Raw genomic sequence first — 15,822 nt, forward strand, 5'->3', positions numbered from 1 at the left:
GCAGCCATAAATGCAGTAGGCAAAAAGCTACATTTAACAAGATAGCCAACAGTTCGAAGAAAACACTTTACTTTTTGAGAGTGTTTACACTTGAAAAATCTTAATTTGTTTTTTCATAAGTTTATGAAAAAAATATCCATCTCAATTCAATTCTAGATATGAGTTTTTGTAAATTATATTCACTTTATGCGAAAACAGAAATCATGGCTTATGACGTATTGCACAATATTTGTGACGTTTTGCACCGGAAGCAGGTGCTAGTTTGTTTACATTTTGCAGACGGAAAAGGAAAAATGTCTGGTGAAGTGGGAGATTTGATTATAAAATGGAGTGGACAAGAGTATGTTATATCGGGTTTGGTTGAAACAGACACAGTAGCAGATCTCAAAGATGCCGTCTTTAAGAAAACAAACGTTTTACCAGAAAGACAAAAATTATTAGGACTTAAAATCAAAGGTGAATTAGGGCCTAAACTTTTTTGTTTTGAGTATGTCCAGTTTGAGTTTTACTTTTAGTTTTGCAGGTTTGAACTTATGTCATTAATACTAATTTAGAGTAGGATTTTGGTGCAGTTTGAAATTTGATGAATCGAAATGATAATGCAGATTTGTATATTCTATATTTATAGGTAAACTTCCAGACAAAGAGATCCAGTTATCCACATTACAGATCAAACCTAAAACTAAGATAATGATGATGGGGACAAGGGAAGAAGAGCTGGTATGTAAAATCTTTCTGTCAAGTATCAAGGTTTTAGTTGATTTTGAATGGAATAATGCATAAGATGCAATGTTAAATTAGCTACATTAAACCAATTTTTACTGTATATTCTAGGCCAAAGTAACAGAACCACCTGCTGTCATGCCAGATGTTATAAATGATTTTGATATTGAAGAAGATGAGATAGCCATTGAAAATAGGTCTGTATTCAATAATCATAACCAGTTGTGTGAGATCTCTAATAGCATTTTGTTGTTTTGAAATGATTGTAAGTATATTTAAATCCAATTATATAATTACTTTTAGAGAAGAGTTCTTGGCCAAGATAGAAAAAAGAATTAAAGACTATGAAATCAAAATACTTAATGAACCAAGAGAAGGGAAGAGATTATTAGTCTTAGATATTGATTATACTCTTTTTGGTAAGTATTCACATTTCATTTAGTTAGATTTTGTGATATACTGATGCAGATTTAGAGAATGGCTTGGATCAGAGTTGTTGCAAAACACATTATTTAAGTTAGTTCTGTCAGATGTCCTGATCCTTGATTCTCTGAGGTAAGCTCAGGTTATATAGTTTATGTATTGATTTTTTCAGATCACAGATCAGTTGCAGAAACTCCTGCTGAATTAATGAGACCATATTTACATGATTTTTTAAAAGCAGCATATTTATATTATGATATAGTTATCTGGTGTAAGTGTTTTTGATTTTTTACAAATTGAACTTCCCTTGCAGTCATAAAATTTGAACAAAATTGTGAAAAATATCTGTTTCAAGTTAAATTGCCTTCAAAACATTTTTTTTTAAATCCTCTTTCAAACCTACTCTGAGAAAACGACCTAACAATATGATATCAAACCATTGTCTGTTACTATGTGTTATAATTAGATCTACAAAGTTTGCAATTTTTGGAGTAAAATTGCACATTTAGAACTGAAATGAATTTTTACATTTGTTTATAATTTTTATTTGTTTTGTAGCTGCCACTGGTATGAAATGGATAGAAACTAAAATGAATGGTTTAGGTGTTAGTTCTCATAAAGATTACAAGATCTGCTTTTATCTAGATAGTGATGCTATGATATCTGTACATACTCCAAAATATGGCCTTATAGATGTAAGCATATAACTTAAATTTATCCCTTTTAATGAAATTAAAGGTGCCCTATCAGTCTGTTAATCAAGATATTCAATAAGTGAAGTAATATAGAGTTGCCAGTCTTACATGCTCCTGATTCAGGGTGGAATGAGGGAAATTTTGCTAGAACTGTGGCACAAACCTCTTCAAAAAGACATCCAATACAAAATGCTAATGCAAATGTACATAATAAATAGTGAGGGATGCTTTTTCATTCTACTAATAACTTGTATTATGATTCTTCAAATTTGTTTGATGCAGAAGAGTAGGATGTAAAAATGATGTTTATTTCATGTCATATCTAATCTGTTATTAATTTTGTAGGTCAAACCACTGGGTGTGATATGGGGTAAATATAAACAATGGAGTGCTGCTAACACTATCATGTTTGATGATATCAGAAGAAATTTCATAATGAATCCACAGACTGGATTAAGAGTAGGTTTTTCTTCAATCCCTTATATGTTATAAGAGTAATGTAGCTAGGTTCCTAAGCATTGCCATTATACCTGAATGTTGCAGATTACCTTAGTTAACAAAGTAAGCCCAACATCATTCTTTCAGATCCGACCATTCCGTAAAGCCCATTTTAATCGTGATAAAGATAGTGAATTATTAAAGTTAATGTGGTATTTAGAAGATATTACTTGTGAGAAAGATTTTTCTGTCTTAAATCATAAAGATTGGGAAAAGTAAGTAAATAAATCTATTATTTTTATCAGGGTAATTATTTTAGTATCTTTCAGTAACGTGAGCATTTTCTGTATCTTTCCAACTGTCAGGAGATCTTGTTGTTTACACATAATGCACATAATACACATTCTTCAGTGAAATTTTGTTTCACATATTTATTTTATAGGTATAAACCAAAAAAGAAGAAAGCACCAGAAAGTGAGGAGACATGATGTAATGGTAATTGACAATGTACAAGACTGCTTAAACAACCTCAAAATAAGTTGAACTACTGTACCTGTTTTTGTATTTCCTTGAATATGCACAAATCTTTTAGATGGAATATACTTTGAAATTTTGATCAAAATGTTGTACATGTATAAGTATTGACTTAAGTATGTTTTAGTTTAGTGTATGTTCTGTATTAAGGTACCACATTACAAGATTATTTTCTGAAATTAGCAAGTTTTGAACAACTGTGGTTGATTTTACAGCCATGTTTTTCTGCACTGTGTAAAATATTTAAGTTCTATGTGCACATTTTTTAAAACCTTGACAGGAAATTGTTTATGTTGTTGGTTTCTTGTTAGGAAATTTGCTATACGACAGAAAAATCTTAAAATTGTTTAGTTCAATGATGCTGAAATTCAAACCTCTTGAAGACTCTGCGTTTATCCACTGACATTATTTCTATTAATTTAGCAGATGAGAAAGTTGGGATATAACATATAAATATGCTGTATTCAATCTGCCATGGTAAATTGTTGATACTTTTATAAAGATTTCTTTTCTTTTAAAAGCATCCAAGTTTCAAAAGATAATTTGCTTTGCAAAGACACAAAATGTTGGTCCAACAGTATTTAAGGTACTTTGTAATATAAATCTTAATTGCTAAATGTGTTTATTTAGCAATCTCTGCAACAGGGGGGCAATGACAGCCTTCCCATATCATCACAATATTTATATTGAGGTCAATTCATTAATTCTTATTTTTATTGATGCTCCAGAAAGTTTTAATGCTTCTCCCCTTTCCCTACTTTTATGATCCACACCCCATCTGGATATATTGCTTGCCCCCTCCCAAACAATCAAGTCCTACAACGGTAATCTCTCAAGATTTAATCACTGTGTGAGAATTGGATACTAGAAGAGTTTAAGTCCAACATTTAGCTACTGATAACACATTAAATTTCAAAACCAACCCTGTTCTTTCACGGCACAGCTTAGAATAGAATGGCATATCAGCTTAGCATTCAGCTTAGGGAACTATATCCCTCTCAATAGGTCCTATAAACAACATGAGAAATGAAAACTAAATGAAGTTTAATTTGGAAGATAAACCTACAATGAGATTATATTGCACAACATAAAACATAAATAGACTTTGACAATGAAAGCACTAAGGAATTTATATAATAATGCATGATTAACAATTGGGAATAAATAATTGTGATGTATTAATGGGTGATTGAATATCATTGGCAGTATCTCTTGACTTGAATTTATACATAACGTCAAGATTCTATGAATGAAATCATCCACATACCTTCAGAAGTGGCAATATTCAAAGTAGCCAAGACATTTTTAACTTTCTACCTTGTAGATAATGCCTACTATATATGAGAATGTTAACAATCTGGAAACTTTACATGTCAATTTCTTCAATTGCAACTGTCAACTATTCAATATGGAATGCGAAAATAGAGCTTAAGCTGGGAAAAGTTTATATCCATAAAACTGCAAACTAGCATTTTTGATAAATTTCCATATAATAAATGTATGATTCTATTTCATGCCATTCTTATTTTAATGCGATCAAGACTGGCTGATTCAGCAAAATACTGAACACAAAGTTTTTACATACAATACTGATCTATAATATCGAAAAAGCCCTTAAACTGTATAACTTAAATATCTAATTTAAATCAAGGTACATAAACAAAAAATTTGATTTTTTCTGCTAATCTCAAACTGTCTGGATAGACACCTACTAATCACAGTATTTTGAATATCATAACAATTATTGATGTCTAAAATTTACATGAAAATGTCCCTTTTGAAAAACAAATTAATAGATGATAACATGTGTCACTGTATCTATTTTTACTAATGCCATTTGATCATTTTAAGACTATCATTTCCATTTAAATAACATGCAAAGAATTGTTCATTGACAATGTTGATAATAAATAGGTGCTCTTTTATAACAAGTGAAAGTTTAAAAGTTAACAATCTTAATAAATTAAAGGTGACCACCCTGATAAATAATTAGCTTTCAGAAATAAACATGGACAAATTTCAGATAGGAGGTGAAATTTCAAATCTGAAATAACAAATCCTGTTTGTTACTTCACTCAATATAGATCTGACATGATACATGTTCAAGTTTGGAACAAATCAAAACATGGTCTCAACTCAATGTTACAGACTGAACACAAATAAACACATGGCAAATTTTAAAGGAATCGATTAGAAGAAGGGTCACACATAATACAACATATAAATGTTGTAAATATTGATCAAAATACAGAAAGCAAGACAAAATACAGAATTTGTATTTCAATCAGACTGAATACTGCCCTGATTATCTCCAGTCATTTCAAAACATCTAAATTCAATTTGTAAACAAACTCATCAAATCATATGTTCTTTTGCCATGTTTGGACCTCTTAAAGTGTTAACCCAGTTACTTGTTGCAATTAAAATAAGTGTAACCCATTCTACACAATTCTTTACTTTTCATCAAATAGGCATCTCAATTCTATCACCACGATCAAAATGAGCTCTACCTCTTCTACAGAAACATAAACAACCACTAGAACAGCCTGGCCATCTATTAAAATCTTGACGTTGTTTCTGTTCACAAAGACCAGATGAAGCTTGTGAAGATTTCTCAAAATGTTCTACTTCTTTTAAATACCTACAAAATAAATTGAAATGATAATAGAAATAACAAAATGATATTAGCTGTATGTATTCTGTATGGATTTAAAGGATACTGAGTTCACAACTAGCAATTAGACAAAAGTTTTTTTCGAAGTGAGATTACCTGAAGCTCAACATCTGTTTTTTACCTAAACTAAAGAACTAATTTTTGTGAGACAGTAATTCAGTGACTGACCTTTTTATAGTTGTGTACTATGCAGACTAATTAAGATTAGACCAAACTTTCTTTCTATTTTGTCTATTAGCTTTTATTTTTGGTGTAGCCACTTAGTTGGGGTCTAATGACAGCCCTCTTGAGCGTTCGTCAATTTAACCTTTTGACCTAACCTGATAAACATCTTGTCACAAAATGCCAGCGGTAAAGAGAATAGAAACCAGGCCATTAGCCTGAAATGGCTATATTAAAAATAAAGCTAATAAAAAATGGAACGAAAATTTTGACTAATTAGTGCTAGAGAAATATATATCGATACATTGTGATATGACATGTCATAATATGTGTATTGTAATACCTGGTTGTGTATTGATAATACAAGGCATACTAATCAAACAACTTTACACATATAACTAAACATTATCCAAATGCATGAAATGTTCGATAAGTGAACATAAACGTATCAACAGTTAATCTTTTGACAATAAATTATTATATTACAAGTTCATGTTTTATAGTCTTATCCTCTTAAAATACACAGTAGTAAATAATCATTGAAACTTGAAAGATAAAGTGCTCTATTTTATCAATTAGCCCAAATTGTGATATCGATATCTTGGCATGATGGGCAATAGCAGTAGTACTATGCAAAACACTTACCAAACAGGAGGCCAGCGATGTTTTTCTATATAATCAATATTTTCTTTCTCTAAAGTTTTATATAATTTATGGTATTTTTGGTGTAAGTCTTTATAATGACAGCAAAGATACATTAAACACCATTTAGCTAACTGATTTGCTCTGTGTAACTATAAAATATTGAATGACATGAAGAACAAAGTCTTATATGAAATATTTTATAATAGTGAACAGAATTTCATTTGTAGACATTTATCAGAAAAAAAGACATATGTTTACAAAATAATAAATACATGTTTGCCAAATGCTGTTACTTCTACAGTAAAAGTTCTAAGGGCAACTAAGATCTAAATTAAGAAAATCTAAATTGTCAAATTGCACAACATTGGCATTTGACTATCTGAAATCTCAACTATTAGTGCTTCAAGATGATCTAGCATGATTCATAAAGTGTCTGCAAAGTTCAACATTTTTAAACATATTGTGTAAAAATAACTAGAAATTGAAGTTACCTGACAAGGTTCTAAAAGTGACATAACTTCTTCAATAATATCTTCACCATTCTTTTCACTTTTAGATAATTCATTGATAATAAAATTCTCTGTGATACGAATTAATCTAGGTAAACACATCTGATTAGTTAGTCCTATTAAATCTATAAAGTCTACACCTGTCATAGATGGTGGTTCATCAGTATACAGAAATTCCTGTAGGGCTTGAAATGTATATTTTGATACGCCTGGAAATGGCACCTGAAAGTAATTTATTGTAAACAAATCTTTCCGATCAAAGTGGAAATATGTTTACACATCATTTGGTATTAACAATGTTTTTTTCAGAACACATGACTGAATATGAGTCTATACCAAATAACTTAATTTGATGCTGTAGGGCATAACAATATAAACCTTTGATGTCTTTATTTCTGCATACTAAAACTAAGATATCTGATTCTTATATTATCAACATACAACCTACCACTTCTGCAACTGATTCTCTAAAATCTCCACTAAACATAGCCTGCATCATTTCACATCTAGCCATTAATAATGGTTTATGAGCTGATACTATACCATCATCAACTTTAAATCTTATATCTATAAATAAAATATTAAAAAACAAAACATTCCAATTAGGTCAGAATATTCTGACAACAACAGTTATTTCTAAGGACAATTCCTTTTAACCAATCAATATGGGATATCCAAACCAAAGAGACTATCATATTGTTGATTTCACTATCACATGCTTCGTCAAGTTATCAAGAAATGGGTCCTACACATGACAAGCTTATTGCATCAAAAGACATGTCTTGAATCTAATCTAACTATGGGAAAATGAAACTAAAAAGAATTTACCTGTCAAGAGTTCTAATCCTAGAGCTAGCTCATGAATTTTAGACTGTCTCTTTTCATGGAATTCTTTTTCAAGAGCTTTATTCAAATAACTTTCATTTTTCTGAAGATTTGATATGATAATAATCAAGTTCGTCATTTCAAAAATTTCAGCAGCGCGTTTAATCTCATTTATACAAGCAACTTCTTTAACCATTCCAGTATAAAGATATTCCAATATGACTTGAAAGGCTCTAGGAGTTATCTCCCTGTTAAGTGTCACTACAGTCTGTAAATATGATTCACTTGGTTTAAAAGGATCATCGCAATATTTTAGCTCAACTGTGTCAATAGCCTTTTTATTATATGATGTTATAACTGGAAAATTACCATTAGCATTGTCAATGTTCAAAAGATTCTCAAATCCTGACATTCTTTGACTAGAGAGTTCTCCATCAGTGCTAACCGATTCCGTATCACTTTCTATAAGTTTATCCATATCAGTACTACTGTTTCCGGTACCTAATAATGATAATCTTAGAGAATGTCTGTTTTTCTTTCCCGTAGGATATTGTCTAAGAATATCTAAAGAAAAAAGTTCCTCAAAAATGGGACAAGTTAACATTAAGCAAATTTTATGAGCTTGAATACAAGTGCCTTGAACAGTAAATATAACATCGCCTTCTATTTGATGATGAAGGAGTTGAAGTAAATCTGAATTTAATGTTGATGGTGGAATGATAACATCTGCAATGGTTGGTTTAGGTATTCTCATAGGGGACTGAATTAATGGTCGCTGAACATGACGTAATTGAGCATGCCAGAATTTAAGTTTGCGTCTCTCTATGAGGGCAGCTCTACAAGCGTTAATGAACACATCTTCTATACCATGATGAGATAATACACTAGATTCATAATAAGGAGCACCAATGTCTTTAGCTACATCTCGTCCTATTTCTGGTGTTATTAGGTCTTTTTCTTCAATAGGTCTGAAAATATATACATAATCATAACTTTTACTTTCAACAAACTGTGTCATATTTACGTCTAATCTCTAATCTAATTTCTATTTTCACAATCAAAGATGTGATTTCGATCCACAAATTTACATCTCCAGAAAAATTCTTCTGAGGACAAATAGCTGAAAAATGGTGCCCACAAACATAAATGGTTTCATTATATTCTGTAATTGAAATACAACATTAGGAACTCAATTCAATTTGTTTCTAGTTATCATAATAGCTGCTAATTTAATCAAGTAAAACCCACAATATTTTACTTACACATAAAGTAATCCTTTTTGAGTTTGAAGATATTTTTCATCATTATAAAGATATCTAAGATCAGCTCTAGTACCAACTAATATTATAGGTGTTGTTGGCATGACACGGCGTATTTCAGGATACCATACTCTACGTACATTCTTTAATGATAATGGTTTTACTGTACTAAAACATAGCACTATAACATCAGCACTGCAAAACAAAAACAAACAGATAAATATATTAATTGACTTAGAATTTAATTTCTTAAATGCCATTAACCAAAGCAAACATGGTATTTTGTCATTGTTTTCATCACCTTAACCTTTATTTGTGAATACTACCATGGAGGTAATCACATGATTACTCGGCAATTGCAGTTGGGTTTGTACATTTGTCAACTTTGTATATAGGTTTCTTCAGTATGTATATTTATACAAACTTACCCTTTATAAGAGAATTCCCTCTGTTTATCATGGTAACCAAATGTATCCCATAATCTTAATGATACTCTAACACCATCTACATCACACCATGATCTATCTAATACCTATAATACAAGTTGTCTAATAAGGATTATGGCAAGATAAAGATCTAACTAGCAATGGGTAGTTTGCAAAATGCCTAATATAGAATGACCATTGGGTGAAAGGTACACTTTTTCCATATATTGTCTTACTGAAAATTTTATTTCTTTGTTTTAGATTCCAATGATAATTAGAATACATTGATGAAAGCTAATAACCTGTCAACCAGTTGTTAATTTGCAGAAAGTAAAATTTTATAACGTGATACTATTTTTATGTAAGATTATTCCATTAAAGTTAGAATACATGAAATTTTTGACCTTATCTATTTTGCAAGGGTTCAGATCTCAATTTTTTTTTTGGTACGTATATATTTTAAAATTCAATGGCATGGCATATATGTTTATTATTATACTAAAACTAGATTTGTTATGATTTGTAGAGATATTTTTAGGTCAGTATGATGACTGATGACTCTATTTACCTTGTACTATATTCTAAAAAATATATAAATATACAGCCCTTGGCTATTATGGTGACAAATAGAATGTCAATTTAATCTCATCTGCATAATTTTTACTTTTTTTTTTAACATATGACCACTTGAGTGAAAACTGATATATACCTTCAGGCTATATATATAATAATGACATAGATTCTAAATTTAGTAATTCATTTTTGCTTTGTTTATATTTTATACTTTACAAAAATAATACGAAAAAATAAAAGAACTTGGTAAAAACCTATGTAAATTTTCTATAGCAAATATGCAGTATAAACACAATAGATCTTCATGCACGGTAGATACAGATTGAATGTTGTCATTTAACACTTTATTAAATACCCCATTAATTTACATTATAACATGAACATGTCATTAAACATACAAATAACTTTAAAGGGAAAATCTTCTAGATATTGCCATCAAAAGCTGATCACTTTTCAGAATTAAAATCTGTTATGCAATTTTCCTTAAATTTATCAAGAGAGTACGTAGTTTTAGACTGTTGTCACTTCCATGACCATTGTTGACATTCTCACAGGCTGTATCTAGGTAATATCTATGTACAAGTACATGAGAATGGAATAGAAAACGATCTTAATTTCAATAGTACCTTCAGGCTGAATTGCATGAAAACAATTTGGGAGATTTTAGTACTGAAAAGTTGAAACAAATAGCTTAAATCAAGTTCTATCAGGTGGTAATTGATTTGAAGTTTTGGCTATTAAATCAACTATTAAATCAAACGTATGTTTGACTAAAACTGAAAAACGATACATACATCAAGTATAATTAGCATTAGCAGTATATATCAATATGAGCAAGGACAATAACTAAAATAGGTCAGTTGTATGAAGATTACACAGCGTGAAACTCTAACATGTTTCAGATTCTTCAGATACTTCAAAAATTTAATTACCTCAAGATCATTTTGATAGTGGTCTATTGCCCAGACTGTAGCTACATGAGTTTTAACAAGTTCGGCAAGATCATATTTAGCATTACAAGCTAGAGCACGTATCAAACAGGTCTTTCCTACCCCTGAATCTCCCACCACTACACATTTCACTATCTCATATTGTCCCTGTTGTTGATTAACCATTCTGGACATCTAATATCATTATCTTATTCTGAAAAATATAAAAGTTGATAAGGAAAATTTAGTTTCATCAACAACAATTAATGACATGACATGACATTAGAACAGTACTTAGTTCAATAATCCGAAAATAATATAATATTTAGAATTTAGAGTTTTTAATCAATTTAATAAGTTTTAGTATATCATATTTTCAAATAACATAATATGATATCTTCAATTCCATGTTAAAAGCATTAAATACTGTTTTATAAGATTTCATTTAAACAATATAAACATTAACATAAGTGAGCAATACAGTGTCAGTGCTAGTTCAACTTTGGCATATCAAAATTGTCTGACTGTAACAAAATTAACTTTGCCTAGGTACATCTATATCAATTATCAATATGTCTCATTTGCACCCATTCTAAAATGTCCATTAGAGACTGTGGTTTGTCATATTTGGGGGTTAATTTGGGACTTGATTATATGTATTTTGTTTATGTGTAAAATTGAAATCAGTGAAAATGTTTCAGTTACTAAATTTTTGCATAAGCCTTTTTGACAACATGATCACTTTGTAATAGGTAGTTAACAAATGATAACAGATATTTTGATTTTATGATTTTGTGGCAAAAGGTTACCAGTTGATACTAGGAGTGTCTTTTATTTTGCTTTTATGATCCTGTGACAATAGTTAGTTATTAAAGGGACAGGTGTCCCATTTTGATTCTTGAATATTTGTAAATAGTCTTCAGAAGTACTGAAAATGTCAAAAATCGCATTATTCCTTAATGCCTCAAACTAGAAATTTCACTTATATTTCTTTTCTATATGAGTCTCAATAAGAATCAACTCAAACACGGATAATTCTGGACACACTTGGAGTTGAAAGTTCAAATGTAATTGATTAGCTTAGCTAAAACATTCCTGTTTCTGAAACTAAGGTACAAGTGGTTGGACAAATGGTGAAGCTGTCCCTTTAGTAAATTTGTTTGTTACTTTCCACAATCTTCAATGTGACAACCATGAAACAGAAACTTATGCATCACACATGGAAACTTCTAGATAATTTTTCTATTTCTTTGCATATAAATAACATTAATGTGTCTGCCATAAAATAGTTATAAAACTCTCCATAAAACTACTTCAAATAATATATAACACAATATACATTTTTTGATAATGTTAATTTGAATACAATGATAAAGAATAAACTTATGATAACAATATAGATTCTATTTTATTTCCTTGAATTTCAAATTTCTATAAACTACACCACTCTTTTATAATATTTATAATTAAAAAAAACAATCACCCACAAAATTACTTCCTTAGCCTTATATTATTATCAAATATTTAAAGTAGAAATGTTAATTGTTGATATCAAATAGGTTATTAAATGACTAATGGCACAAAGTTCGTACCCCAACTTTCTTTGTTCACAGTCAGCAATATGATCAGATCAATGCTAGCGAATACCGCAAAACAGAGCCCAAGATTTCATGCATAATTTTTGACAGTCTCAAATTGCTGCATTCTTTGAAACAAGAAAGTGGACCATTGTGAAGATGGTACCCCATATACCATTGCCTTTACCATTCCATAATTTTGTTATTAAACCTAATCAAAAAACAAACTCTAAATTTATTCCTTTTTTTCATCAAATTTGAATCAAAACATTAAAGATTATATTGTCAGTTCCCCTAAAATACAAGAAAAATTTACCTATGAAGGTTTGATTAAAAAAGGAGCTACTTTCTAATCAATCTGAATCTATATATCTTTGAATAGCAACCTAATAAATTATAAATCAAGCTTTATATAAATATATTATACTGTATATCAAAATACCTTACTGATCTTGTCCAAGTTGATACATATCTAAACCTATATTTAAAATGAGCAGTTGTCAACTAACAAAGAAAATACCTGTATACTATACACCTGCTCTCTTATAATGAGACAACAAAGCATTCAAGTTGGATACTCCTCACAAAAATTTCTGTGCTGTAGTCCATTACATAAATTGGACAGAATCAGAATATTATAACAATGACAAACAAGATTTGAAATAGCATAAGATCTTGAATTCAGATTGTAGATGGACAGAAAGTATAAGAGTATTACATAGTTGTAAAATCAAAGTTAAATGTAGTTGCATTGTGAGAAATTTAGAAACTCAGTCCACATTCTACAGCACCTCTCAATTAAGTGGCTAAAAAAGATTAAAAACAGATTACAAGTCTAATACTGCAATGAATGTGATATTAAAGTCAACTAAGTCAAAAGATCAAACAAATGATAAAACACCTTAGATAAAAGATCAAAAGGCTAAATATCAAAAAAGTAATAGCCAAATTCAAAATTTCAATCAAATCTTCATCAACTACACCTAGTAACAAGTACTGCCACAAGTTCATAAAAACAAAATATCAGACAATCCATTTATCAATTGATAACATCCTATTGACATGGGATCATACAGTCAAAATATAAGACAATCCTATTATCAATTGATAACATCCTACTGACATGGGATCATTCCGTCAAAACATAAGACAATCCTATTATCAATTTATAACATCCTACTGACATGGGATCATACAATCAAAATATAAGACAATCCTATTAACAATTGATAACATCCTACTGACATGGGATCATACAATCAAAATATAAGACAATCCTATTATCAATTGATAACATCCTACTGACATGGGATCATACAATCAAAATATAAAACAATCCTATTATCAATTGATAACATCCTACTGACATGGAATCATACAATCAAAATATAAGACAATCCTATTAACAATTGATAACATCCTACTGACATGGGATCATACAATCAAAATATAAAACAATCCTGTTATCAATTGATAACATCCTACTGACATGGAATCATACAATCAAAATATAAGACAATCCTATTATCAATTGATAACATCCTACTGACATGGGATCATAACAATCAAAATATAAGACAATCCTATTATCAATTGATAACATCCTACTGACATGGGATCATACAATCAAAATATAAGACAAACCTATTAACAATTGATAACATCCTACTGACATGGGATCATACAATCAAAATATAAGACAATCCTATTATCAATTGCTAACATCCTACTGACATGGGATCATACAATCAAAATATAAGACAAACCTATTAACAATTGATAACATCCTACTGACATGGGATCATACAATCAAAATATAAGACAATCCTATTAACAATTGGTAGCATGCTACTGACATGGAATCATACAATCAAAATATAAGACAATCATATTATCAATTGATAGCATCCTACTGACATGGAATCATACAATCAAAATATAAAACAATCCTATTATCAATTGATAACATGCTACTGACATGGGATCATACAATCAAAATATAAGACAATCCTATTACCAATTGATAACATGCTACTGACATGGGATCAAAACAATCAAAATATAAGACAATCCTATTATCAATTGATAACATCCTACTGACATGGAATCAAAACAATCAAAATATAAGACAATCCTATTATCAATTGATAACATCCTACTGACATGGGATCACTGACATGGGATCATACAATCAAAATATAAGACAATCATTTTATCAATTGATAACATCCTACTGACATGGGATCATACAATCAAAATATAAGACAATCCTATTAACAATTGGTAGCATGCTACTGACATGGGATCTTACAATCAAAATATAAGACAATCCTATTAACAATTGATAACATCCTACTGACATAGGATCATACAATCAAAACATAAAACAATCATATTATCAATTGATAACATCCTACTGACATGGGATCATAAAAGCAAAATAAAAGACAATACTCTCATCAACTTTGCCACAAAATCATAAAATCAAAATATCTGTTATAATTTGTAAACTATCTATTACCAAATTACCATTATGCAAACATTTTCACTGATTTCAATTTTACACATAAACAGTTAATCAGAGTACATGCACCTTAAACTTCAAATTTGATAGTGTTTTTGATATTTAACCTCTATTCTTACTCTGTCACAATGCAAAATTTGATTGATTGGGTATTCACCTTTAACAAAATTCACTGAATCAAATGCCTATCCTGCATCCATGGTAACGAAATTGCTGATGACACTAATTAAGGTGTAGGGATCAGGTAAGTGCCATAGGCTCTTAAAATCAAGGGCTGGACTAAAAAAAAACCTCTTGATATACCTTTTACCTTTTAATCAAATCAAATTTATAGTATGGACTTCCTTCTATTGGCTAGAATGTGCTCCTTCCAACTTGTAACTTTGGTATTGTTGAGGTTACATATTGTAAATCTCCAGTTAACAATACAAATTTAAAAGGTTATGAACTTTTAAGAGTTCAAACCAGTCAAGCTTCTAATATGAAAATGTGTGGTCTCTTTAATTAGCTTAGTCATAACTTTAAAAGAAAATCTTTTCAAAGGATCAGTTAATGACTATAATTAATACTTCATGCACCAACAAATAAACAATATGCTTTTTGTTAAAGATCTATTTAAATGTCAAGGTTATGTTAATTTCTCATAAAAAAATGATCTATTCATGTAGAAGTTTACATTAACTAGAGTATGTACCCTACATCAAGCAAAACCCTTAAAATGGGCTATTAAAAATATGCAACATCATGTATAATCTTACCTGTCAGATATAAGCTTAATCAATATTACCATGTGATACATGTACACTAGAATCTAAAACAGTATATGTACATCAATACAAATATCTGTGTTATGTATTTGCCCCATTTGTATAGCATAATCACAATTCTTTTGAAAAAATATCAATAT

The 15,822-nt window shown here is 29.8% G+C and overlaps 2 protein-coding genes across 2 annotated transcripts; one reads left to right on the forward strand and one right to left on the reverse strand.

Moving 5' to 3' along the window:
* Window positions 1-293: 293 nt before the first annotated feature.
* Window positions 294-2,558, forward strand: LOTGIDRAFT_117394 (hypothetical protein; the record flags this gene model as incomplete). Its single annotated transcript, XM_009055985.1, has 8 exons — window positions 294-456; window positions 629-720; window positions 835-920; window positions 1,027-1,142; window positions 1,319-1,417; window positions 1,705-1,841; window positions 2,187-2,300; window positions 2,427-2,558. 8 exons carry the CDS (start codon window positions 294-296, stop codon window positions 2,556-2,558), a joined length of 939 nt encoding a protein of 312 aa, XP_009054233.1.
* Window positions 2,559-6,290: 3,732 nt separating this feature from the next.
* Window positions 6,291-11,000, reverse strand: LOTGIDRAFT_117662 (hypothetical protein; the record flags this gene model as incomplete). Its single annotated transcript, XM_009055986.1, has 7 exons — window positions 6,291-6,443; window positions 6,786-7,025; window positions 7,252-7,370; window positions 7,632-8,620; window positions 8,891-9,082; window positions 9,316-9,419; window positions 10,818-11,000. 7 exons carry the CDS (start codon window positions 10,998-11,000, stop codon window positions 6,291-6,293), a joined length of 1,980 nt encoding a protein of 659 aa, XP_009054234.1.
* Window positions 11,001-15,822: the final 4,822 nt, after the last annotated feature.

This window comes from Lottia gigantea (genome assembly GCF_000327385.1).
Source record: "Lottia gigantea unplaced genomic scaffold LOTGIsca_26, whole genome shotgun sequence".
Taxonomy (NCBI): domain Eukaryota; kingdom Metazoa; phylum Mollusca; class Gastropoda; family Lottiidae; genus Lottia; species Lottia gigantea.